Source organism: Setaria viridis, chromosome 9 (assembly GCF_005286985.2).
Source record: "Setaria viridis chromosome 9, Setaria_viridis_v4.0, whole genome shotgun sequence".
NCBI classification, from domain to species: domain Eukaryota; kingdom Viridiplantae; phylum Streptophyta; class Magnoliopsida; order Poales; family Poaceae; genus Setaria; species Setaria viridis.
The window spans coordinates 32,947,489-32,975,270 of NC_048271.2; the positions used below are offsets into that span (position 1 = coordinate 32,947,489).

The following is a 27,782-nucleotide window of genomic DNA, read 5'->3' on the forward strand; positions in this document are numbered from 1 at the left end:
GGGGGGTGCCCAAGGTAGTATTTAGTGCGTGGGGCTCATCGAGATTAGGAACTCGAAGATGAACACAGACACACGATTTAGATAGGTTCAGGCTGCTAGATTGTGTAATACCCTACGTCCTGTATGTTGGTTGGATTGAATTGCTTTGGAGGGGGTCCCTACCTCGCATTATATTGCCGAGGACAGGGTTACAAGTCGGTTGTTTTACAAGAATACTAGTCGGATTCGACTGGATGAGTCCTACTCTAATTACTACGAGTAGTTTTCTAATCCTCGATTAGTTCTTGTCTTGCCACATAGATCATGCCGTCCCACACCGTAGTCTTCATGTTTGACACATCTTGGTGTACAGCCCTGTATCTAGGATTGTCCAAATTAACCTTCTAGTGGGCCCATAGATGTTTGTATGACAGACTGTGACTCTTTCATGGTTCTATCATCAGATGTGTGATGCCTGCAGGAGGTCTAGAAATAATGCTAATCTTGGTGGTTGTGAGTACCTTCTCCAATTGTGGATGTGGAAGCGCCTTCCAATAGGCCGACCGGAATGCCACGCCTACGGGGTACTCACTTTGGTCCTTTATGTAACTTGTTTGCAGGCATATGTTATTTTAGTATCATTCAATTTGCTAATGTGTTGCGGGATTTGCCATAGGACGGCGATAACTCCTTGGCTACTGTTGGTTTCCTCTGGAACAACGTTTCTACCGTCCATGGCAACCCAGGACGGCACTACATTGACTACAACAACGCCATTGACCACAGTAGAAGTAGCCATGTAAGTGCAACATCTTTTCACAACTACCTTCTATTTCATAGTGTGTTTCTAGGAAAGAACAATTGCTTATAGAGGTGAAATTGCAAATGTAGGTAACTTGGGAGCTATATAGTAGGAGTGAGGTTGAGGAGATGGAGCTTAGTCCCATGTGCAAGATGGACACAGAGTAATGGCGTTATATTTGCCCCCTAATTTTCTTTTGCCCCCTAATTTTCTTCTACATCGTTGAGTACCATCTTCCAAATAGGGTGATGCGGCAATTTGGAATTCTTCAAACTTGCTCTTCAGAGTATAACAACACAGGTCAAGAACTGCACCAGTATGTATTTATTTCATCTTAACTCCCCATAAAATTGATTAATTTATCACCATCTAACCTTGTTGTTTTAATAATAAGATGTAGAATCGGTCATCGCAAGCAAAGGGATGCCAAGAATGGGAGGAGAAGCACATTATCAAGTGTTGTTTCTATTCCTTACATGTGTTGTTCTCTTGCACTAAAAGAATGGCGTGAACTTCACGGGAAGCTCAAGATTAGGATGTTGCAACTTGCTTGGAACCCCACAATCGCATAATGGGGGGTTCATAACACGCTTTCATGTAGCCTCCATCTTTTGTTCATTCTGAACTAATGATATGGACGATTGACTGACTCATGCCACCCAAATAGACGGATCCTAGGGTCAAACTTGTTGGGCCCATTAATCCATTGGTGGAAGCAACAAAGACCCTTGCTGTAGTGAAATGGGTATCCACGGGTATTAAATTCCCACTTGTCGTGCATGTGTAGAACGCCCTTCCAGCTGTAGTCTCATCCCTTGATTGCTTCACATGAGCTAGGATGCCACAATCACACATAGGAACTGGAAGAGGTGGGGGCACGGGGCCATCCGCATCCCCTCACGATATTCTTTGAACTTACGCTTCCGTGACGCCATCTCCCTGAAAAAGATGAAAATTTATTAGAACAATTGTATAAAATAAATAAATGAAGTGGAATTAACATTATGCAAAAAGTACCACCAAAAAATAAACATGTAATCCTAAGTCAATACCATATTCGCACTCATCCTACTCCTAGACCACTTGTTCCTCTTGTTTTTGGGTAAATTTTTTAGACCCTGCTTGTGTCGTTCAATGCGATGACCCTCCTTACGGCAAACACAACAACGTGGTCTTGGTTGAACTCTACGAAACCGTAAATATCGACGTCGTACCCACTTGACTAGTCCATCTCATTGCGCAAGAGCTTCTTCTTCCTCCTTCCAACCTTGATTTTGTCCTTATCGTTGTCAGGAATGTAGTCATGGCCATTGTGCTCCGGCCGATGCATCTCATCTAATATAGGCTCAAAACAAGACTCCCATGTCTTCAATAATGTATTCTTAGAATATAGTTGTGTCATTTATGCTGGTGACAGATGTGACACCCCTCTCACACGGCATGCGGTGATCATATGAGAGCATGGAACATGCAATAACTGTGGGACACAACATGTGCAAGTCACACTTGAGAGGTCAACTTTATAGATACGCCCACCCATCATCTCACCCACCAATAGTCAAAGCGGAAGCCGTCCTAACCGAATACACATACAACGTAGGATCGAACAACTCGACCGACATGCTTGCTGCTTTCTTGCCTTCTGTTGCTAAGTGCTTCATTGCTCCTTTCCCCCATAGAATTTGGTTTGGCCGCCGATCAATTTGAGCCCTTTCTTTTGCCCACCTATGCACAAAATATGAATTGACCTTGTAGAAAGTGAACTCCACAATAGCAGATATTGGCATAGCACGAATGCCTTTGAGGACCTTGTTCAACATTTCAGATATATTTGTATTTTGCACACCATATCTAGCACCATTGTCAAATGCATTGGCCCACTTATGCTTGTTCTCCATTTTCTCCTCCAACCACTTCGTGGCTTCTTCATTCATCATTCCTTTCAGTTTCCATAGCCTAATGTCAAATGTCCTCTCCGCCTTGGCTGCACAAACCAATTTGAGTTGTTTTATTACTTTCTTGTTCTTGTGCCTATGCCATATATTTGCGGCAAAGTGACGCATGCACCACCTGCTCACAATGGGTTGGTAGCCTTCCATATGATCCACAACCGCGTTTAGGATTCCTTGGTGGCGGTCCGATATTATGCATACCCTCCTATCACGCCCACAACATCCCGACAGACCAAATGCAAGAACCATGACTAGCGGTCGTTATTCTCACCCTCAACCAAGGAAAATCCAAGGGCGATCAATCGGTTTTCACCATCCATACCAGCGGCGATCAACAAAACACCCCTATACTTTCCAGTTAGAAATGCTCCATCAACGCTTATCACCGGCTTGCAATGCTTGAATGCCTATACACATTGGGGGAAGCACCAATACACCCGCTCCAAAACAAGCTTCATGAAACCATTGTGTAGATCCTCCTTACCAGTTGTGTAAGTGCAGCACTTTGTACTCGGGTTGTAGAGTGCTATCGCTTATAAAAATTTTGGAACCCAACCATAGGAATCCTTCCAATCACCCCACAACATGGCTATAGCATGTTTCTTAGCCCTCTAGGCCTTTTCATACTTTACCACATAATTTGTGAATCCTTTGATGATTTCAATGACGACAGTTATAGAAACATTAGGATCCGCATGAACAAGTGAAGTGATCCATCTTGCAATGTAACGAGCCATGCACTGAGAATGCTCTTGTGCGTCCTTGGACGTCCCACATGTATGAGGTTGAATAACTCTAGTGATCCTCCATTTCTGCCTATCATCAGGTACTAGACGCGCCCACGCCTTCTAGTCACAACCATGTTGGCAACGAACTGTGTATCTAATTTTGGCTGATGAACGAACCACATCATATGGCCTATGGTGCCGCACCGAGTAATCCCTTTAGAAAAACTTCAACTCCTCTAGGCTATCAATCTCATTCCCTTCTCTATAAATAGCTCACCACTATCGGGTTCAACTTCAATAAGGCGCAACCTAGAATCACAATAACCCTTTCTTGGAACCGAATGGAATATGGAAACTTCAGGTACATGTACATGTATAGCTTCCAACTGCCTCAGCTCAGTCGGAGTGAATTGCAACAACCGAATTATAAAAAGAGTATGCACCGATCCTCTTAATGTCTCATCCACCATCTCTTTAAATAATGGAGTAGCTTGGCCCACCAGACTTGGTTCAAGTATAGGACTACATTGCACCACAGGTGTTGGATGCGAGATTGGAGTTGGAATGGATTGCACCACAGGTGTTGGTTGCATCATTGGAGTTGGAATGGATTGCACCACATGTGTTGGTTGTGTCATTGGAGTTGGAATGGATTGCACCACAGGTTTTGGTTGCGTCATTGGAGTTGGAATGGATTGCACCATAGGTGTTGGTTCTGTCACCCTATCATTAACCGATGGTCTCGCTTCATCAACAAATGAGACTTGATCTTCACCACCATTTCCAATATCATCTTCACCACCACTTTGTTCTTCTTCAGAGCCCATGGATATATCATCCTCATCCTCGTCATCCGCCAAGTTGGCAATATCAAAATTATTGTTTACTCTACACGTATCAAAGTCACCTTCATCACCACTATCATCTGAACCATGAGAACAATCATCAGCACCATCCTCTTCATCATCCTCTTCCTCATCAACATCACTACACGGTAACACATCTTCCCGGTAACACATCTTCCTGAGTTAAGTGTTCGATTGGCTTATCGATATATGGAGACATAGACCAAGGACAAACATCCACAACTAACTCGGCACAAGCAACTTGAAAACATTTCACCAACTCTTTGTAAAATAACCAATCATCATCACATGCAAGTGGCATCAACACATAGTGAGATCTTTTGTTACCGGCATCAAACCTTCCACAAATCCTTAAATCATCTTCCTCATTTCCAACTTTGAACAAAGAATTTACTCGGCTTATTATATCATCAAATGTTGGACTATCAAATCTTGCTACTTGTTGCCTCATTCTTGCAAACTATCCATTATCAACCGTTCCACATAAGAAAAAATGAATTAAACGATCCATCTACACACAACCACTAAATTAAATTGAATACATAGACATTCACCTAGTTCCTTACGACTTCTACATTACCAAATAATAATGAAGATTATTCTCTAAAGCATTATTCATAAATCACATTACCCACAATTAACACATCAAAATTCTACCCTACAAGAGAAACTACATGATAGGAAAGGGTTACCATTGACCATTTGCACGACACAACACAACTAATTATAGTCGATTCGTACTCAATCCAAAGTTCCAACTCATATCATACACAAAATCTAACCACCTCATTTCCAACTAAAACGACGGAATCGAAAAAAACTAATTGGTTAGAGTGGAGGAGTTACCTTCCCGAAGCAATTTCCCTTTGTTTCCCCTTCGAATCGGGTGAGGGATGGAGTGGATCTAGAGGGGGAGGACTGGGGCTGGTGCCATGGGAGGAAGAGAGCTCGAGCTAGGGCTCGGAAGGGAAGGGAGGAAGTGAAGTGGGGAGGGAGAAAGAAAGGGGCCGGCGGGGCCACTGTGTAATGTGCTGAGTCACGCCATGCCGCCTGGCACGACTCAGGCTGCCAGCTCAGCGGCCAGCACGGCCACCCCACGCGTGCCGCCCTAGCATGGAGGGCCGGTCACGCCACATGCACTGGCGCGACTCAAGTATTAGTCGTGCCAGGCATTGTGGCACGACTAAAAGGGCTATTTCTTGGAATTTTAGTTTAGCCTAGGTTGTTTTTAATATTTTAGATTAAAAAGGGTTAAAATAAAAAAATCCAATATGGCTAGGTAGACTCGTCAATATTCGATTCCACTTTCTCATGCTTCTGGGCCAAGAGAGAAATTAAGGGTTTGTTTGGTTTCCGCTCCAGTCTTGCCTCACCTCGCCTCACTGGTGCGGGCAACGATGCGCTTGCCAGCCTAGGCGAGCGAATTTGGCTCTCCTGTGCTAGCAAGTAAAATCTCATCAGCACAAACCATGAGAGAATCTTGCTCTGGTTCCAAATGACTTGCCTTGCTGGCTCTCCTAGCCTAACAAGGCAATACAGTGCGTGTCAAAGAAACTAAGCAAACCCTAGGGCATCCTAAGGGCGTCCTAAGGGTGTGATTGGTTGGATGCATTTGGCCCACCCAGGCTCACGGGAGTCATCATCCCGAAGTTTGGTTGCCTGCAAGCGGAACGGATGCAAGAGGTGCCTTCTGACCTGGCTCCGCAGAAACGGAGATGAAACTCGTTTCTAGTGGGCCTGGCTCGTGCGCTGCAGCTCACGCATCCAGGGGTCAAGTTTTCCAGCTCGATGTGTCTCAATCGAGCCCGCAGCCAAGCAACCACAATCAACTTCGTAGTGCAGCCTGATCCAATCATACCTGTCTGCACACCTACATCCCGGTTATCCTCAGCCTGGTTCTGGCAAGAAGCTTGGCCCATGCATATACCACAACCAATCACGCCCTAAGCCTGTTCGGTAGTGCTGGCTGCAGCTGTGCAGCCGCTACAGCAGCTGCAGTCAGCTAACAGTTGTTGCAGCCTTTCTATTTTCTCTGTTGCTATGCTCCTCACTGCGGTGCCTCTCTCGCCAAGTAAAAGAATCGTTACAGCTTATAGCCAACGAGTGCGCTTGGCCTGCAACCGAACGGCTAGGGTGTCGGTACAGCTGCAGCCGCCGCCGCTGAAAAATCATAAGCGAGCAGGCCCAGCCGACATGGGAGTAAAGGGGAGGCTGAGCTGACAGCAAAACCATAGTGTTGGAAGTTGGAACAGATTGCCATAATCCTAGAGTCTTTTCGGGAATACTACTACAAGGGTTTGTCCCATTAGATAGAACACAGTGCTATAGAATAGGTATGAAAATTTCGGTGAACTTTCAGGAATTTACTTCACGCAGGCGCCTGATAGAATAAATTAATTTGAAAAAAGAAACAAAATATTATTTAGCGGAGCAAAGTTCCTGCGAACCGGCAAACTGTTCACAAGAGCGCGACTTATCCAGCCGAGCAGAAGAATCGTTGACTAGTTGCACTGAGATTGAGCAACTGAAAAGGTTGACTTGCAAGGAAAACTGCTCCTGTTCTGTTTCCTTATCAAAAGGAGCAGCAACACTGTCATGTTCATATTCATTTGCAGCAGGAATCTGGCCCCTTGCAAGGATCAATCTGGCCTAAACCAATCACCGAATCATTGATCAATCTTAGACAACTCTATCAAGCACGAGGGGTGTATTGGATTCGTGGCAATTGGAAAATTGACCAAGTGCAATAAGGAACATTAATCCGACTCGCACATACAACAGATTCAACATGTATATAAATTACAGGGACCTTACATTGAGCCGTAAAATCCTTCCCATGGTCACAGAAGATCAGACCTTGAGAAAAAATCATAGAATTATTTCCTACTGTTCCATTAAAAAAACTTCGGATAAAATCTCCACATATCAGACAGAACAAACATGAAGTGAAGAAAAGCTTAAAAATCAAAGGGATCGACAACCTTGGCGGTTTTCTACCTGAACCCCTACAACTTCTATTGTTGAACTTGTCTTAATGTTTGAATAAACGGCAACAACTTGCTTCATCAAAAGTAGAGGCTTATCCAGCCACAGGTTACTTGTACATGGACTTCCACTTTCTAGGAATACTTTGATATTCTCATTCGCTGCATATTCTAACAGCAGAAAAAAAGTAACAGTGAACTCATGCAATTTTTTTACATCTCGTCCACAGCAGCTCCACCACCAATTTCCCTGCCTAGAAGTCAAAGAAACCCAATCAGCCAAAATTAAAACAACAAGAAGCCATATCGATAAGAGATGCCATACGTGCAATAGTTAGACAACATAACATTATATATCCATCAAACATGATAAAATTAATAGCTTTGATAACACAGTTAGCAATAGTCCGGTAAAAGGAAAAAATACAGGGACTGATAGTCACTCATCTAGCAACAACAAACATGTTCAGACTACTTAGCCAAAAAGAGAAAGGGAGGCTGACTACAATTATTGGGTAGGGAACTTCATTCAGCTCTAACACATGGACTAAATCAGTGTATGACTTGGCATTATTGCTTCAATCAAAAAAATGTGTGCCTTCTAAAAGATAAAAGAAAAGCATTGTATAAGGATTCGCTAGAAAATGTCAGTACAAATTACTCCACCGATCAACCAGCAAAGAGTGTTCCCAACCATGACGCTTGGCCCAACCACAGAACTCCATGGCATGGCCGTGAGCGCTGCTGCAGAGCCTGTAGTGACCCACTTGCCGGATTCCCATCTGTAGATGCGCGCAACCAGCGGCGTGAGGCGGGAGGCGCGGAGCCTGCTGCACAGCAAGACCAATTCGAAGGGGCTCGATTGGCCGAGGTCGTGGTTGAAGCCGGCAGGGCGCAGCACCGCCGCTCCGAAGACGATGTCACCCCGTGGGAAGCGCACGTGGCTGTGGTCTCCGCTGACGGGGTTCCAGACGACGACCTCCTTCCGCGTCCTGTTGAGGATGAGGGCGAGGCCGTGGCGGCAGCCGAAGAAGCCGCAGTGCTCGCCGCGGGCCTGCCACGGCAGACGGAAGCGCGCGGCGGGGATGCGGTCGGGCGGATCCATCAGGGGGGTGAAGTAGGCGCATTCGCTGCTGTATCGGAAGAAGCCGAGGAGGGGGGCGTTCCGCCGGTGGAACGCACGGAAGCGACGGAGGAAGGCGGGATCGGTGGCGAGGTGGCGCCAGCGGTGGCAGACGAGGGAGGCGCGGAGGAGGGGGGACGGGAGCGGCGGGAGGCGGAGGAGGACCTCCCAGAGGAGGTCGTCCGGCAGGTCCGCGGGCGCCGGCGAGGAGAGGCGGCGGCGGCGGGGGCCCATCTATTAAACCCAACCCTCGCAACCTCGCTCGATGGACGAGGGACCGGAGTGGGCCGGCGGGCCCAATCAGTACTCGCGTCGTTCCAGTCCGGTCAACCAAAGTCAGAGGAGGCATGTCAATATGGCAACGGTTAGGGGTGTTGGGATCTTGGCTAAGGTTTAACGGATCACACTATATGCATCCATGCTAATTAGAAATATTAAATATAGATTAATGATAAAAATAATTTCATAAACGAGGATTATTTCATGAGATGAATCTATTAAACCTAATTAATTCATGATTAACACATATTTATCGTAGCATCACAAGTGCTAATCGTAGACTAATTAGGTTTAATGGATTCACCTCGCGAATTAACCCTCATTTATGCAATTATTTTTGTCATTAGCCTATATTTAGTACTCCTAATTAGCATCCAAACATTTGATGTAACCCGGATTAAACTTTAGCCAAGGATCCAAACAACCCTTAAATACTCTGTGAACACAACTATCCACCTGCACACTTAGCCATCGGATAAGCACGAAGGGCTGAGATTGAGCCACGTCACTTCATCCCGCAGGTGATATGGCTCAATCTCAAACCTCCAATGCCGATATGATGGCTAAGATTATGCGACGTTATAGAGTGGGCAGCTGGTCCTATACTCTTAAAATCCACTTTCGCTGGCCCTATGGCAAGGGCAAACCCATAATTACACTTGCTCAGCTCACTTTTTACGTTACTTTTTTTAACAACAATACAGATTATTGTTGCAATAAAGTAGAAGTTAGACCAAGACTGGAAAATAAAACAAAAGCGAAAACTATGAACACTGACAAACTAAACTACCTTCAGGAAACATATTGGCTACCATTAATTATATTGTGAGGACACGAGAGAGACTTTCCGTCTGACAAGCAAATTATTGGGTCATCGTTTTGTATATTTTCGTGAATAATTGAAACCCAAGCAATAACACGCATTGCTTATGATTGTTTTTTATGTTCCCTTTCCTTTTTTTAATGATAAATAATTGAGCTGAAATTATTGTAAGAACTTGACTGTGTGTGGTCGTAAAGGTCCATTTTCTAAAAAAGAAATCGACAAACTAAATTACCAACAGCACAATGAACCCTTAACAAGCAACAACACAACAACCATAACAAGTGCAATTTTAACAAAAAAAAAGTCTTATGATGACAGAGAAAGCACGCCAGAAGACCCCAAAATGCATGATTTTTCGAATGCATAAGAGACTTGATTAGATCCAGTGGTAGCAGTTTCTTTAGACAGTCTATATATATTTACATCATGTTATTATTAAGTTCCTCGCCATTTCATATAACACCCAAGCCGGTTAGCATATTGTGTTGGGCTTTCCTTTTGCATGCGGCTAAAGGTAAAATTTGCTTATTGTGTACTCCCTCCATTTCAAATTGTAGGTCATTTTAGCTTTTTTAGTTTATAGATATTATTATGCATCTAGATAATATCTATAAATCTAGAAAAGGAACGGAGGAAGTATATCAGTATGTCCTAATGTAACGCTTGTTGTGTATTCAAAATATATTTATTTGGCTAACATTCCATTAGATTTATTTGGCTAATCTTCCAGGTCAAGGAAAAGGATACGAATATTCCAGTTGTTTTTCTCTGAATCCGGATCGGTTTGAGTAATATACTCCTACTTTCCTCTGAATCCAGATTGGTTACCGGTGAATGGGTCAAGCGATAAAGTACGCAGGATTCTACAATTCCTAGAAGGACGAGCCAGAAGGATGGATTTGGATTTCTTTTCGTGCATACTACTATCAGAGAATACGTACGTACCAACTGTATTGATTTTTTCACTTAACAGAAGAAGTTGTTGAAGTTGTTTAGTACTCCCTCCGTTCCAAATTGTAGGTCGTTTTAACTTTTTTAGTCTTTAGATATTATATATCTAGGTGTATAATAATATCTATAAATCTAGAAAAGTTAAAACGTCCTATAATTTGCAACGGAGTAAGTAGTTGTTAAGAAAGTTCCGCCTGTATGAAATGCAGCAGAGAAAGCTATTCCACCACCAGTGTGTTACATTACTATCCTACTATTTCCCTATTACCTTAGTAAGAGACGCAAGAGCACGACAATTGATATGCCAACAAAAATATCTCCCACATCAAAACAAATCAAGTAAATATAATATGAAATTTAAAAATGATCAGAATTCTTTTATTTTTAAAATGTGGAAATAAATGGCCGAGAGTATTTAGACCATTAGGAAATGAGATAGCCGTCCGTATGTCATGTTAGCGTGGTAATGAATTGGCCAATAGTGGACCGTCAGGCTTTTCCCATTGGGAACTCAATGGTCAACATCCGTTCGGCTATTAGTCGAATGCCCCACCATGAATGATTGAGGGGAAATGACCGACAGTATACCCTTGGCTATTTCCTTTTTTGACTGTACATGTAGATGAGGGGAAATGACCGACAGTATATCCTTGGCTATTTCCTTGTCTTAAAGCCCTCGGCAGGAATTCAGTAGAAATTGTATTTTTTTATCTCTCAATTATTGCAAAAGTGTGACATTCATCCCTCGTATCTTATTTGGTGCCAATCAAGGCCTGAACCAACTAAATTGGTGCATTTATCATCTCCACATTAATTTAACAATAGTTTAGTGTCATATAACATTAGTTTAGACCATGTAAATATCTTACTAATCACTGCTTAGCCGCTTCTACTGTTGAGTCAATCGCTATAATAGTTCGGTGTGAACAGGTTCCGATACTTTGTCAAATAAATTTTTATGGGACGAGCAATTTTTTTGGCTTTATATCTTCGACTCAGGATATTATATCGCTAACTATGGATTAGTGAGATGGTTACCTGGTATAAATCAACATTAGATGGCACTAACCTATTATTAAATTAAGGGAAGGATGATAAATGCACCATTTTAGGTAGTTAAAGGGTTGATTTGCGCCAGATGAAACATGAGGGATAAATGTCACACTTTGCAATACCTGATGGATGAAAAATTCAATTTTTCCGTGTTTTTATGAAATTTGCTTTTTCACGGTTGTGCTTGGGAGAAATTGACAACCGGTCACTTGAGTTCTCCTCACTTACTCTTTTATATTTTTTTAGCCTCCGTCTCTCTCATTTCTAAGCCTTCCACTCCCTCCTTCTCTTTATTCTCTGTTTGGAGGAGGAAAATATGTTGGTACATTAATTGTTTTGGTCTTAGTGAAAAAGGGAGAAAACTGGTTACAACAATTTGGTACCTCACTTTTTCGGTCTTTAAATTGGTCGGATAATCACCTCTCTGTTTCGACATTCCACACTCCATTATTCTTCCTATTGTCATGCCCCGCTCTCCTCCTTCATCACCCTGTCATCTGTCATCCGCTCTGCCTCTCTCCATCCTTCCTTTATTTGTTGATGCAAGAGCTAGATGGCACCTCCATAGCACGATGCCACTATAGGTGACATCGAACTTAGGGGAAGATGGTGGGCGGGAAATGGCCTTGGAGCATTTTGAGCATGGCAGAGGAGCCTACAATTTTTCACTATTATTTCCAGTTAACATCTTTGTTACATGCGCGCATCGTCCGCCAATCTGGCTAGCTAATTTCGTTAACCAAAGGTGATGACACTCAACGCAAAAAATAGGGGTCATCTAGGAGCAGAACTAAAAGAGTTTGACTATGTATTTCGGCTTTGATCTTTAGTCCTTGGTTTCCCTACCCAGCCCTATATTCTACGATAGCTCACGACTTCCTATTCTTCATAGCTGAAAGGGGTGGATTAGTGCTGGAACTGGACCTAAGCATTTTTGGGCTTGCCCAGTATAGCCCAAGCTTGCTGTGATTTGGCCCACCCATGCTTGCTATGGGACTATACATGGTCAGCGAAAATCAAGTAAAAAAATTAGATCAGCCCTGAGCCAACCCAGATAATTTATTAATTTTATTTTAACTAAAAAATAACGGGACGCCTAAGCCCAGCCCAACAACGCTCGTGGAATGGTCGTGAGCACAATTTTTCAGCCCAAAATGAATCGGGATTTTTTTCCGCTCAGCTCGGCCTGACAAATGCTAGATCTAGCTGCAACTAGATAGTGTGGTGGCCATGGCCCGATGCATGATGAAGGCAGAGACACTATTGGTGACTGTTCTGGGTTGAAGTTATTTGCATCGTTGTATTTCTCAACCGCACACTAGCACGATCAATTTCCACATGTACAGTTGACAAACATGAGACTCAGGGACGAAGCCAGCACGTGAGAGCTTGTGGAGGGGGGTATACACTTGAAAAGAAAAAATTCCAAATTACTCAGCTCAAAATCAAAGTCTGGACAACCCCTAAAAACTATACCATTTGGTTCAATTTACCTATTAACATAATATGTCTTTTCTATTTCTTCACGCACAAGTGAAGTCTTAAGTTCAAATTTTGCAGGATGATAGCAGACATCATAAGACATGTTAGAAAAATATATCATCAATTTTTATCATTATTTTGATAGGATAAGATATTTAATAATAAAATTTATCCTTGAAATACAAAATTGTATAAAAAATAATGATGAAAAATTCATAAAATATTTTTTAATATAGATTATGATGTCCACTGCCACCCTGTAAAGTCTCAAATTAAAATTCAATTTGTGTATGGAGAAAAAAAAGGACAAATTGCATTATGGGGTAAGTTGAACCAAATAGCATAGTTTAGGGGTAGATTGAACCAAAACATAGTTTAGGAGGTTATCTGGACTTTCGCTATACTTGAAGGGAGTAATTTGGACTTTTCCTACTTAAAACATACTCCCTCCATCCTAAAATAAGTGTTTGTTTAGCCTTCAAATTTTGTCTCACAAAGAATATTTATTTAGCTCCTAGCGAGACTCATCTAATTAAAAAGCAACACTTATACAAATTTAAAAAAGTGTATAGAGCCAATAAAATGATCAATTAATGCTTTTTCTCTGGTTCCAATGCACCTGCATTTATTCAGGATCCAGAAAACCAAACAGATTGCACAATTTTTAACCACAACTAATATAAAGTAATTAGGAGCAGTATAGTCACTTCTCACAACTAATAATGTGTCCAAAATTTTCTAAATGAACACTTATTTTGGGACGGAATTAGTGCTAGGACATTAAGCAGGGAAAACATCATCGTTTGAGGGAGCAAGGGGGCCTGCGCTCCCCCAGCTGACTACGCCTCACCGAGTTTGCACTTAAGAGAGAGAGCTTCATCGAAAGCTCCAAACCACTTCAGCAATCATGTCAATTATTAATCCACATAGAGTAAGGCACACCAAATTGACCTCTATATCTTGTAATTGGCCAAAATAGGCTGAAATCTAAGCTTTTGGTAATCAAATCTCACATAACTCATCCCGTAGCACATACGATTTTTATTTTCTATCACAGACTAAAGAGATTTGCTCTGACTTGTCTACATTGTAGGGAGTTTTGTTGCCCTGATGGATAGGATCCTCTGGATCACCAATTTTTCTAAATGGCAAGGGCAATAGTACTTTCTTTTAGCAAAATCTAATGCAAGAGTTTATATTTATTGCATAACACAATTGGGAGCATAGGGGCCATGGCCCCTACGTGTCCCCACCGGCTCCGCCATTACCTCCAGTGCTATGTAAACTTGTTGTATACACAACAAGGTGTTGGCGATAGTTAGCTGCCAATTCCAATTCATGAACTGCAAGTGCACGGATTAATTGTAACTTCTCCTTTAGTATTCCCCTCAAGATTTCTTAATCCGTGGAACAAATGGAATGATGGCTCTCACTTTATATTAATCTTACTAACGAAATCAAGAAATAATATGAGTTGTGTAGAGAGACAAACTAATCTAAACTAAACAAAAAGTAAAGGTTGATACAAGATAGATAACAAAGATAGATATGCCTTCCCTCTATAGGATCTAGGTTCACATGAATATGCATCTACTACACAAAAGGATGCTACCTTCACTAGCTATCACAGAGATTATGTGCTCACTCGTCCCTTTCCCTCCTGCATATTGTCACTATGTAGGGATAATCACACATCTATATCAAAGCATCCGCTGAGTTAAGTTAATCACCATGATTACCACAAACTCTACTAAGGACATATGAAGCGCTCACATATGTACATAAAAGCATTGCAACGATATAGACTATGAAGCATTGATAGGCATAATGTACATGTAGCAGTTACATATCAAGGATCCATTCAAACATAGGGATGAACAGAGGTATTATCCCATCATCTTACAAAGATTCATGCACAAAGGGGTCATGGAGATCTGGAGAACGTTGTCACCGAAGATGGCGGTGAGAGGGTGCAGGATCGGCCTGAGGGCTTCCTCCTCCTTCCCGACATCCGTCGGCATTGGTCATTGTGGTAATCTGATCTAATCACTGTTTCTCATCTTGTGGCAACAGTGGCTAGATCAAAACTTGTCAGGATTTGTGTTCCTTGTTGAATTTCTTGGGTATTTATAGTTGTCGGCATTAGTTGGGGTGTCTGCAAAATATCTGGAGAAAAACCCTAGGAACATTGTGGGCTTCCTTCTGATGAAAGGGGACATTGTTCGGGGCTGAAAATGGGCCAGGCCAATTGACCCCCATAGACCAATCGGCTTGCCCTTTGTAGGTCAAAATGCCTGAGCGCTTTATACGAAAGTTGTAGATCTTTTTGAGCCATGCAATTTTGATACCAAATCCGTCCCAATCGAAATTCGGATGAGGAACATATGTCCTGTGAAAGTTCAGTTCCTTCTACGGGCCTGCAGTTCAATGTTCATGTTTGGGCCTTCCAATATCCAAAATTCGGGTCCAAATCCAACTTGTAGAAAAATCCTTCATTTATGTCGTATTTCTTGTGATTTTTCAATATGGTCCAAAACACAACACATGCGCGAATATAGGGTTATTTCAGGTGCCATATGGCGGGTTAGTACAAGAATAAGTCCAATACTGTCACTTAAATGATACTAAAAGCGTGGCAATAATGAACGCCAACATATGGTTGCCGTGACTAGGATCCTACAACCCCATCCACATGGATGTGCTTTTGCTCAATGTCGAGTTGTAGACTACATTGAGTACATGTGTTACATCATGTTTTTCGCATGACAAGAAGGTATAAGAGTCTATGGAGATTGATCTGGTACTCTTTTCTTTTGAAAATGCACAATCTCCGTTTCGATTATTATATTAACTAAGAATTCTTTAAGGGTGCGTTTGGATGTCGATATTGGAGGGTTTGGCATTGAATTGGGTTCAATACCAATTCAGCTATGGTATTGAAATGGGTCACAATTCAAATTATATTGTTTGGATGGCTATTGCATCCCCTTTTGGAATCGTAAGAAGCAGTTAAATTCAATTCACGTTTGGATATGCAAAAGGGAGAAATTGGAATTTGCTCATCTATCCTCTCTCCACAGTCCAACGCTATGCTCGACCAAGCTTAATGCACCACCCGTCCTTCACCACGAGCTCCTGCCGCCGCCCATAGAGAGAGGGGAGTAGTGCAGCTGTTGGAGGGAAGGGCGCCCGATTCGGTGGCGGAGGGAAGTAGCGCGGCCCCCTAGCTCAGTGGCGAAGGGGAGGAGGAGAGGAGCGCACATCTCATCAGTGGTGGAGAGGAGGGGAGGGGTGCTCATCTCGTTGACAGTGGAGAGAAGGGGAGGAGCGCGCATCTCATCAGTGGTGGAGAGGAGGGGAGGGGCGCTCATCTCGTTGACAGTGGAGAGAAGGGGAGGAGCGTGCATCTCGTCGGTGGACGGGAGGAGGGGGGCGCCCAGCTCGACGGCTGAGAGGAGGTGGCTGCGGTGTCGCAACTCAGCGACGAAGTAGAGGATGGGAGCAGCTCACAGCTAGGCGTCGGAGAGGAGGAGGGGAGGGGCGCGCGGATCGGCGGTGGAGGGGAGGAGGCGAGCAGCACACGACTCGGCAGCGGGAGAGTTGCGCTAGAGATAAAGAGTGACGAATGCTGCTGAATACAGAGAGGGAGGGGTCGAAATTGTGAGGAAGAGAGTTTGAGCAAGCTGAATACCGTGTGGTATTCGAGAAAGTTTCTAATGCTAATTCTTAGACCATCCAAACAGCTGGCATTGGATAAACTCAATACTAATTCCAAATTTCAGGGTTCAATATCTACATCCAAATGGGCACTAAGTTTCCATTTTAGTTTTATGTTGGGTCTAACCCTTCCTAATGCAATCCAACCCTGCCATAGTCATGTGGTCCTTGCCAATGGGATATCACAAGGGCACCTGATTGGCGACGCATAATTAAGCAGCGGTGATGTCCTTCACGCGTGTAGCGGTGGCGACATCGATACGTCCACAAGCTCCGCGGTATATCTTCTTTCCGAGCGGGCATCTTGGGTGGCTGTGTCATGGACGACTAGCCCAAACTAAGTTTTTGTACATCTTGTTAGCAAATTTGTAGTGCAAATCATTAAGTATGTGCTATCTAAATAAAATGACACGCAAATAATATAACTTGCATAATCTAAATGGAGAGGCCTCTCAATAAGCCCTCCTATTTTGAAGGGAAGAATATGTCGGAAGGAAACATAGACCAAAAGAGGGGAAAAAATGAAGAAGGTAAAAACCGAATCGAAGAAGTAACAAATCGATGGGCAGCTCCAACTCCGGTGACCTCCAACTCCGACGTCCTTCGTGTTAGGGTTTGGGGTTGGGGAGGGGGAGGTGGTCTGTTCCTTTAAGGTCTAAAGGGACGGTCGGGGAAGGTTGCTGGACCTGCGGTGGTGCCTGTATGTGGGTTGGACGGTAAAGCGGCAGTGGCGCCACCCGCCGCAATGGTGGAGGATGACAGTTGGGCAGTGCTCGAGGCGGGGGCTCATTGCTTTTGGTCGGATTAGGGTGGCAACGGTCGTCAAGCCGGCGGATCCGAAATAGGTGAGGTGGAGGCAGGGGAGCTCATCCAAAAAAGTGTAGAGCGTGGGAGGAATAGGAGGGAGAGGCAGAGGTGGTAGGGGAGGGGTAGATAGGGAAGGGTGACACCGGCGAGGGGGAGGTTGGCAGTGAGGCAGCTTCATCGCGGGAGACGAGTGGGGGACAGACAAAGAGGTGGAGTTCGATTTTTTTGTGCGGGATGGATGGATAAGGTCGGTCAGGAGGCTGTGGTGCGGAGGGCTCTCGATCAAGAGAGAGAGCCCTCTCCGCTGAGTCACCTCTCTAATATAAATTTGTACAGCAATGAAGGCATTGCAATTTCCAGCAAGTAACTCGTGTGCATCGCGCTGATAGTGGAATTGTGGACATTCTGACACCTCATGCCATCACATCACCTAGTAGGCTCCAAGTGGCCGACGGCCACATGCGGACATGCCCACATTGTGCATGTCCTGCTGGACCAGATGATGTCGTTCTCTACAGATAAAATTCCTTCTTTGCCATCGGAATTTACATCGCTTCTTTGTTTGCCACCGAAAAAGTTTGCCTTCCTTATTTGCCATTCTCTATTTGCCATCACGTAGTTAAGTTGACAAAAAAGATGATTTTACCCTTATAATACAGAGATATATTGTTGTAAAATTTAATTGGCTGCATATGCATGGCATCACCATATCTTTAAGAAATATTGGGTTGATACGGAGAATGCAAAACCAGTTGGATGCAAATTTTACAATGGATGTGTGCCTATGTCATGTGGGTAAAAATATCTTTTCATGTCCAACTTAACACTGTTGATGGCATATAGGGAATAAATTTTGAGTCGATGGCAAATAAGGATGGCAAACTTTTTCGATGGTAATTAAGGAAGTGACGTAAATTCCCATGACAAATAAGAAATTTTCTGAAAAAACAAATACGGCGGCTTGATCGCAAATCCAGCCCAGGCATTTGTGCCGGCCCAACAACGAACAGCCCATGAGGCCATGAGAGGAGGGGACCAACGAGCACGTAGGCCATGATGAGTCTTGAGGGGCTTCAAATTGAAACTAGGTAGTCATGGGGCGGGGGCGTCGTCCTAGATCCAATCAGGAAGGGGCCGGGTTAGGCATATCCAGGCCCAGAAATTGAATTAATATAACTAACTAAAGCTGCTTTACAATTGGTGCAGCATTTTAAGGAGTATTGGAGAAATTATGTAATATACGATCATCTACATGTACAAGCGATCCTTTTACATAGTTAATCAATTTTGTCCTAACGATTAATGCCATACTGTACGTGTTTCCCTATAGCTTAATCTTCCAGTATCGTGCACTGCCGTAGCAATGGGAGCTTGAATATCCGCCATGAATCCTTCTTTCAGAATTATTCAGCGTGGCAGTACATGATCTGGGACTACGGGATTACATTTTCTGATGCAACAGGCCATTTCCAATCATCTCTTCCTCACTGCGTCACTGCGTGTGCTTCATCAGATGTGCTTTTTCATTTTAGTCATCAACTAGCAACGATTTTATCTTGTCTCTTTCGCTTGTGAAAAAGGATCACGATGCTTGTTAAATGATCGAAATCAGGCTGAAGATTGCAGAAACAGAACGAGCCAGTCTGGTCAAAACCTGGCTGTGGATGACAGGCGGATCAGAATTCAGAAGATCCCTTTGTTAATGAGCATTGGTTATTTGATTTCCTGCTAAGTTCTAACATCTGATGCTGCAAAACTTGTAGCTTCTGTTATATAGCTTTCCCATCATAACACGTGACTTCAGAGCATTCCGGGGCAAACACTCATAGTATTAGGGTATAAAAACGGTCGAAAGCCTCTAATACCAGGATTAAGGGCATATTAGATTGATTGATGCGCTATGATCCTCGCCACTACGGGCAACCTGACAACTGGAACTTCAAACCCACATTTCAAGATCCAAATCATACTTCTCTCAGAGAAATGATGGATTTATAGACACAAACCATGGTCCCCTAAAATTACTACTATGCATCACATCATGCAACTTGTAATTATATAGCTAGTGACAGGCGATACACTTTCAGTATCTTTAGGGAACAGATCAGTCTTGTCAGATGGCAAAATTAAGCATGCACGTTGACGTTGGATCATGAGCCAGCGCCAGTGATCTCCGCAGAGATCGAAATTTGAAAGATGTTACAGTGTTTTTTTATCAGAATCAAATTTTTACAAGCTAGCAAAGATGTATAAACGATCTCAATTTATATCAACACCACCAAGCTATCACGCATTCCATCGTGATGTGTACGTCGTCCTTGCAAGTGAATTTGTTTTGTGCCGTTAATGGCTGTCAACTCACTCTGCATCATCGAATAAAGCTCGTTGTCGACCAAATTAGCAATAATTCAATCATCCATTGTTGCAAGTTACAATACACTAGACATGACATAGGTCAAAAATGGTGCCTGGAGGGCCGTAGTATAACAGGCAGGTTAACATTGGACCTTTTGAGATGCCAAGCTAGTTATGTAGCTTATAGGAGGAACAAACCTTGAGCCAAAGGGTTAGCTTTGTAAAAGAAATTATGATAATGTTGTTTGACCAAAGCCAGCAAGGTAATAAAGCAAATGCTTCCTTTTTCGCTTTCGGTAATCTATTGTACCCGTACCATGTACATCCATGCGTGCAATGATCGAGTCTGCATTGTGACAGTAACAATTCATGGTGCTCCGCATACAAATGTGTTTTCTTCTCGATGTTTTTACATGACCGTAGGAGTACATTTGTAACAACTTTGTCTAAAATTCCCTTGAAATACTCTGCACAAATCATATCCTTAAGCCAATGTATTTGCATATACAAATTATGCTGGAAACTGTGCTGGCAACCGGATTCCAGATTGGAGGCCATAACTATAACTTCTTCAAGGTGGCAAAAATTCGACACATGATGCCACGTTCTGGATTCGCCATGTAGTAGTTATTATTTATGAAAATCATGAAGTTTTGGAGAGGTGGTAATGACCAAATTGTAATTTTGATTGCAATTCATGTACCAATACATTATTTATGAAATACAATTAATTATTGCGATAATAAATTTTTTCACTTTCCCGTATAATTTTTTCATAGATACTAATAATTCAAATTTTTAAATTTTTGAGCCATGTCTTAGATTCCATGTTTTTTGTGACTGGACTTCTAAACATGTCTTTGCTCCCGTACCTTGATATTCGGAGACAGAGTTGCATACCATTTATTTGTACGCCAAGTAAGCACTGCTAAAGCAGCTTCTTTTCATCACGGTTACATAAAAGTAACAGAGAGATCTGCATTGCGAATGACAGCATCAACTTGCACATGGCAGGATGGATGCTGAATTCAAAGGTGCTTTAGCAATTTAATCGCAAAGGTTATTAGCATGAGTGGCAGCAGTAAACTATACATGCTCATAAAAAAGTTAAGGGCATCTTGTTGGAGTTTTTTCACTAGAGAGGATCGGAAAAGCAATTGTGTGAAGTGTGAACCCATCACGTACGCATCCATGCGGAGAAGGGAGCCATCATTAAACTTTGATATCATTTTCACATATTGCTCCTTGGATGCAGAGATCAAAAAATATTATTTTGTTCTGTTATCTAAAAGTGGATCGGCTCCACTTTATTTTTACGAAATTTATGGCAATTTTCCTATAAGATTTATGCCCAAAAGAACTTAAAAATTCTATTTTTAAGAATTCCAAAAAATGAAATGAAATGTTAAAATTAACTGAAGCCTCCCGAATTTATTTGCATAATGGATCTTTTTCTAGCCGTGTTATAAGATGTGGTACTTAATCTCTTTAACAGCTTACAGTTCTAGGGATGCATATGTAATAATGCCACATCAGAACGGCAGCAGCCCTACAAGATCTGCCTCCACCTGAATATTGTAAGGCTTTAAGTTTCCCTGGTAATGACATTTGCACTGTAAACAAAACAGTCGATCTCGGAGACTTGGACTGGGATGCCTCCACCATCAGATCAATCGCAGCATAAAAAAAATTACCTGCATAATTTGCATAAAAATTCAACAAGACACCAGCATGCAGTATTTAAGTCGGGATTGTTGTGTAAGGGTGCAACAAACACCACAAAGAAAAGGAAGACCATGCATACTTTACCTACATCAGTGCTCGCATTCGCTAAAAGGAGAGGCAAATATCAACATGACAATTGTACGTGTGTTTTATTCCACATCGTTGATCAGCCCCGACATCCAAATCGTCACAAAAGTTTGCAACCCCACATTGAAAACTGGATTTGCCAACGCTAATGCTTGTGGCGATAATTATGATTACACGTGCGGCGCGCGAAAAGTGCGAAAATGACCTTGAGCACTCAACGGGACACAAATCCTCTAGCTAGCTGCGTGTGTATGATATGGCATAATTAGGGACATGTCAAGTTTACAATATTACACATGCACGTCCATGTAGATTATTGTGGATTGTAGCATCTTCATCCTAGACCACCATCATCATATGTAGCTGCATCACTAGTCACTACCCACGTTGATCAATCATATATATGCACTACATATATAGGACCGTGATACCGAATGATGTTGACATACCTAGATATTGGTTTTGTTGACAAGGGAGCGAACGGATCATGTCGACACCCACAATTCCAACTTTTAATTACATCATTTAGGATGTTGTACTCCTTTTTTCTAGTCGCCTTATTGGAGGTGAAGTTTCGGTTACTGCAGATCACCTAGCTTGATTGGCTGACATCTGAGTGTCACCAACATTCACCACGTCCACATCATCCTAAACTGTTTTTTTTTTCAATAATGAAATTGTTCTTAACCATAAGATTTCAGATCTGTAATGGAACACATATACGGAAAAGTAAAGGTTATTAGGAGTATTATTAGAGAGCTTTGTAAATCAGCAGCATGATTATGGAACTCATATAACAACTAAGGTTCTGAATTAAGTTGGCGTCGATAAAATATTGCTAAGGCTGCATGCAATTTTTTCTTGGCAAATCATGTGCAATAAATGGGGCCTAAGTACGGTCTCATATATGCAATGCAATGCAATGCATTAGTGCACATATATACTATTAGTTTTGACAGTTTGTGAATCAAATCAGAGGATTGCCCGCCACTTCTCCACTAGCTAGTAATGAAATCAAATTTCGACATCACGAATGCATACAAATATATGCATTATGCTTGATCAAAAGGCTCCCATAACTAAGAAAATGGCAGCACAGAGGGGGCATTATCACTGCCAACATTAGCTCCCCTTTTTTTTGTGTGTCTGTGGTGAGGACCACTGAATTTGCTGCTTTTTCACTTTGTCAAGTGCATGGAGCGCACAGGCCCCTCCTTTTCCTTCCTCATGCACACACATGATTGCTCCCTGTGGTTGTTGATCCCGATGCAAAGCAAAGCAGTTTTGGTAATCACAAAAATATTTGCAAAGCCTTTAGAAAAGGTCCTTCTTTGTTGTATATATCAGAATAGAAAATCATTCTCATGTTATTCGAATCGAAAATAGCATCTATGCTGCTGTATAAAGCCAGAAATTATAATAATCATTTAGTATTATTGGTAGTTTCCTAGGTAACATACGAGGATCACAAGCTAGAGTGTTCAATTCCCATCACGAATCCGTGAATCGACGGATTACAAATATTTACCAGTGCAGCCATGTAAGACCAGTAGTAACTAGGATCATTACCAGATTACTGTTTAAACCGAAACTGGGACGAAATCAGTAGTTATTACCGGTAGTCTCGGCCAAGACGACATGCATTTACCGGTTCCGCGTCTAAATCTTTCTTACCGGTTTGGGCCGATATGACCGGTAACCGGCTGGTTTTGGCCCCGGGTTCCCACGTGCAAACTTTCCAGCATTCCAGAAAGGCAAATTCGTCCTGAACCTCTTGAAAAAGCTTTTTGACATAATTTTGGGCCATGGATTTTATTGACATAGCCATTGTATCATTATACTACACCTGGGTTGTCATGCTGCCTCGCTATGTTATTGGATTAATGTTACAGCCACTCTTTATCCATGACTCCATGCGCGGCAAAGAACAGGCGCCAGCACTATATAGATGAAGAAACAGCAAAAAGGCAATGAGAAGGAATGTTTCCTTGACCAAGTGAAAGGAGCCCCAACGCCAACTCACCAACACAAGCTAAAGAGAGCACAGATCAAAGGATCCATCCTTGATTGGTGATTCTACTGATCCCAAACCAAACAATTGCTTTCACCATCTCTCTCTCTCTCTCTCTCTCTCTCTCTCTCTCTTCCTTTCTATCACTTCTTTCTACCATGTACCTTTGATGGTGCCGAGCACAGACCAAACTCTGTGGTCTCTGTCTGATCTCCTCTCGCCCTGCTGCCATGCCAACAATGGACATGCTCCACGTCTTGCTCCTCCTATCTTCAATCTACGTGTCATCGTCTGTGTTTACGCCAGTGGTGGTGGTGGCGGCGACGGACGCGGAGGCGCTCCTCCGGTTCAAGGCCTCCATCCAGAAAGACCCAGGAGGTGCCCTCTCATCATGGCAGCAGAGTGGCAGTGACGGCCCGTGCAGCTGGCACGGCGTTGGGTGCGACGACGGCGGCGACGGGAGGGTGACGCGGCTCGACCTCGCCGGCGGCGGCCTCGTGGCCGGGCGCGCGTCGCTCGCCGCGCTGTCCGCCATCGACACGCTCCAACACCTCAACCTGTCCGGCAACGGCGCGCTCCGCGCCGACGCCGCAGACCTGCTCAACCTTACCCGCGCGCTCCGGACGCTGGACTTCTCCTACGGCGGCCTCGGCGGCGTCCTTCCCGGGGACCTGCTGGCGCGCTACCCAAACCTCACCGACGTCCGCCTCTCCCGGAACAACCTCACCGGCGTGTTCCCGGAGTCGCTCCTCGCCAGCGCGCCGACGAGCATCCGGTCCTTCGACGTGTCGGGCAACAACCTCTCCGGCGACATCTCCACGATGTCGTTCGCCGAGACGCTGACGCTGCTCGACCTCTCCGAGAACCGGTTCGGCGGCGCGATCCCGCCGGCGCTGTCGCGCTGCGCGGGGATCGCGACGCTCAACTTGTCGTACAACGGCCTCACCGGGTCGATACCGGAGGCCGTCGCCGGCATCGCCGGGCTCGAAGTGTTCGACGTCTCGTCGAACCACCTCACCGGCGCGATCCCCGATAGCATCGGCAACGCGTGCGCGTCGCTGGAGGTTCTGAAGGTGTCGAGCAACAACATCTCGGGACCCATACCGGACTCGCTGTCGTCGTGCCACGCGCTTCGGCTGCTCGATGCCGCGAATAACAAGCTGACCGGCGCCATCCCGGCCGCGGTGCTCGGCAACCTGACGTCGCTCGAGAGCCTCCTGCTCAGCAACAACTTTATCTCGGGCTCGCTCCCGGGCACGATTGCCTCCTGCACCAACCTCAGGGTCGCCGATTTCAGCAGCAACAAGATCTCCGGTGCGTTGCCGGCGGAGCTCTGCTCGCCCGGCGCGGCGGCGCTCGAGGAGCTCCGGATGCCGGACAACATGGTCACCGGCGCCATCCCGCCGGGGCTGGCCAACTGCTCCCGGCTTAGGGTGATCGACTTCAGCATCAACTACCTACGCGGCCCGATCCCGCCGGAGCTCGGCCAGCTCCGCGGCCTCGAGAAGCTGGTGATGTGGTTCAACGGCCTGGAGGGCCGGATCCCAGCTGAGCTGGGGCAATGCAGGGGCCTCCGCACGCTGATCCTCAACAACAACTTCATCGCCGGCGACATCCCCGTCGAGCTTTTCAACTGCACGGGCCTCGAGTGGGTGTCGCTGACGAGCAACCGGATCACCGGCACCATCCGGCCGGAGTTCGGGCGGCTGACCCGGCTCGCCGTGCTGCAGCTGGCGAACAACAGCCTTGAGGGCGCGATCCCTAAAGAGCTCGGAAACTGCAGCAGCCTCATGTGGCTGGACCTCAACAGCAACCGGCTCACCGGCGAGATCCCGCGGCGTCTCGGCCGGCAGCTCGGGTCGACGCCGCTGAGCGGGATCCTGTCCGGCAACACGCTGGCGTTCGTGCGGAACGTGGGGAACTCGTGCAAGGGCGTCGGCGGGCTGCTGGAGTTCGCCGGGATCCGGCCAGAGCGGCTGCTGCAGGTGCCGACCCTCAAGAGCTGCGACTTCACGCGGCTCTACTCCGGCGCGGCGGTGAGCGGATGGACGAGGTACCAGACACTGGAGTACCTGGATCTGTCGTACAACGCGCTCTCCGGCAGCATCCCCGAGGAGTTCGGCGACATGGCGGTGCTCCAGGTGCTGGACCTGGCGCGGAACAACCTCACCGGCGGGATCCCGGCGTCGCTCGGGCGGCTGAGCAACCTCGGCGTTTTCGACGTGTCGCGCAACGCGCTCTCCGGCGGCATCCCGGACTCCTTCTCCAACCTCTCGTTCCTCGTCCAGATCGACGTCTCGGAGAACAACCTCAGCGGCGAGATCCCGCAGCGCGGGCAGCTGAGCACGCTCCCCGCGAGCCAGTACGCGGGCAACCCGGGCCTCTGCGGCATGCCACTGCTCCCGTGCGGGCCGCCGCCGAGGGCCACCGCCTCCTCCGTCCTGGCGGAGCCGGACGGCGGCCGGCGCGGAGCCCCGTGGGGCGCGATCCTCGCCGCGCTCGTCGCCGGCGTGGTGGCGTGCGGCCTGGCGGCGGCGTGCGCCGTGGTGGCGCGCGCGCGGCGGAAGGAGGCGCGCGAGGCGCGGATGCTGAGCAGCCTCCAGGACGGGACCCGCACGGCGACGGTCTGGAAGCTGGGCAAGGCGGAGAAGGAGGCGCTGAGCATCAACGTGGCCACTTTCCAGCGTCAGCTCCGGCGTCTCACCTTCACGCAGCTGATCGAGGCGACGAACGGGTTCTCCGCCGGCAGCCTTGTGGGGTCCGGCGGGTTCGGCGAGGTGTTCAAGGCGACGCTCAAGGACGGGTCTCGCGTGGCGATCAAGAAGCTGATCCACCTGAGCTACCAGGGCGACCGCGAGTTCACGGCGGAGATGGAGACGCTGGGCAAGATCAAGCACAGGAACCTTGTCCCCCTGTTGGGCTACTGCAAGATCGGCGAGGAGCGGCTGCTGGTGTACGAGTACATGCCCCACGGCAGCCTCGAGGACGCGCTCCACGGCGGCGGCGGCGCGCTGCGCCTCCCCTGGGCTCGCCGGCGGCGGGTGGCGCGCGGCGCCGCCAGGGGACTCTGCTTCCTCCACCACAACTGCATCCCGCACATCATCCACCGGGACATGAAGTCCAGCAACGTGCTCCTCGACGCCGACATGGAGGCGCGCGTCGCCGACTTCGGCATGGCGCGGCTCATCAGCGCGCTGGACACGCACCTGAGCGTGAGCACGCTGGCGGGGACGCCCGGGTACGTGCCGCCGGAGTACTACCAGAGCTTCCGGTGCACGGCCAAGGGCGACGTCTACTCGCTGGGGGTGGTGTTCCTGGAGCTCCTCACGGGGAGGAGGCCGACGGACAAGGAGGACTTCGGGGACACCAACCTCGTGGGGTGGGTCAAGATGAAGGTTAGGGAGGGCGCCGGGAAGGAGGTCGTCGACCCGGAGCTCGTGGCCGCCGCCGTGGACGGGGAGGAGAGGGAGATGGCCAGGTTCCTCGAGCTCGCGTTGCAGTGCGTCGACGACTTCCCGTCCAAGCGGCCCAACATGCTGCAGGTGGTCGCCACGCTAAGGGAGCTCGACGACGCACCGCCGTCTTCTAATGAACCAGCACAGTCCGCTGCTTGCGACTGATGATGAAGGGGGCAACGCATACAACCGTACTTGCCACACCAGAGGAGTTGACGACCGAGTTGTAGTGTGGAAGTCGAATGGTCTCTTCTGTACATTGCTGCTCTGTACTGTTTCGATGATGAACTGATTTTTAAAGTGAGATTAATTGCTAAATTAAGCTGCTTATGAATACGAATTGAATTGTTGACCAATCTGACGCAGCGGTCAGACCAAAACGGACTATTACAAGACTGAACGATCAAGGAATTCAAGGCAGGCACCGAGTGAACCAAATTAGCAAAGAGGCGAGGCGATTGTTGGCACTTTTTATGCCTTTAGAGTAACTCCAAGAGCTCCCTTTAATTAATCATAAAACCTTAATAAGGGGAAATAGGAAAAAATGTTGCCCCAACAGGTCCCTCAAACCTACCGCAAATTTGCGTCCGCCCGCATCGA

General features: G+C 45.8%; 2 protein-coding genes across 2 annotated transcripts; one reads left to right on the forward strand and one right to left on the reverse strand.

Annotated features, from left to right (window-relative positions):
• Window positions 1-7,078: 7,078 nt before the first annotated feature.
• Window positions 7,079-8,754, reverse strand: LOC117837158 (uncharacterized). Its single transcript, XM_072290848.1, has one exon. The coding sequence runs from the start codon at window positions 8,666-8,668 to the stop codon at window positions 7,949-7,951; it is 720 nt and encodes a 239-aa protein (XP_072146949.1). The 5' UTR covers window positions 8,669-8,754; the 3' UTR covers window positions 7,079-7,948.
• A 14,728-nt stretch (window positions 8,755-23,482) lies between these two features.
• On the forward strand, window positions 23,483-27,512 carry LOC117835550 (brassinosteroid LRR receptor kinase BRL2). The gene has a single exon (XM_034714906.2). The coding sequence runs from the start codon at window positions 23,958-23,960 to the stop codon at window positions 27,345-27,347; it is 3,390 nt and encodes a 1,129-aa protein (XP_034570797.2). The 5' UTR covers window positions 23,483-23,957; the 3' UTR covers window positions 27,348-27,512.
• The last annotated feature ends 270 nt before the right edge of the window (window positions 27,513-27,782 follow it).

Coding starts and splice junctions, on each gene's coding strand:
- LOC117837158 (XM_072290848.1), bottom strand. CDS start 8,668: ATGGGCCCCCGCCGCCGCCGCCTCTCCTCGCCGGCGCCCGCGGACCTG.
- LOC117835550 (XM_034714906.2), top strand. CDS start 23,958: ATGCCAACAATGGACATGCTCCACGTCTTGCTCCTCCTATCTTCAATC.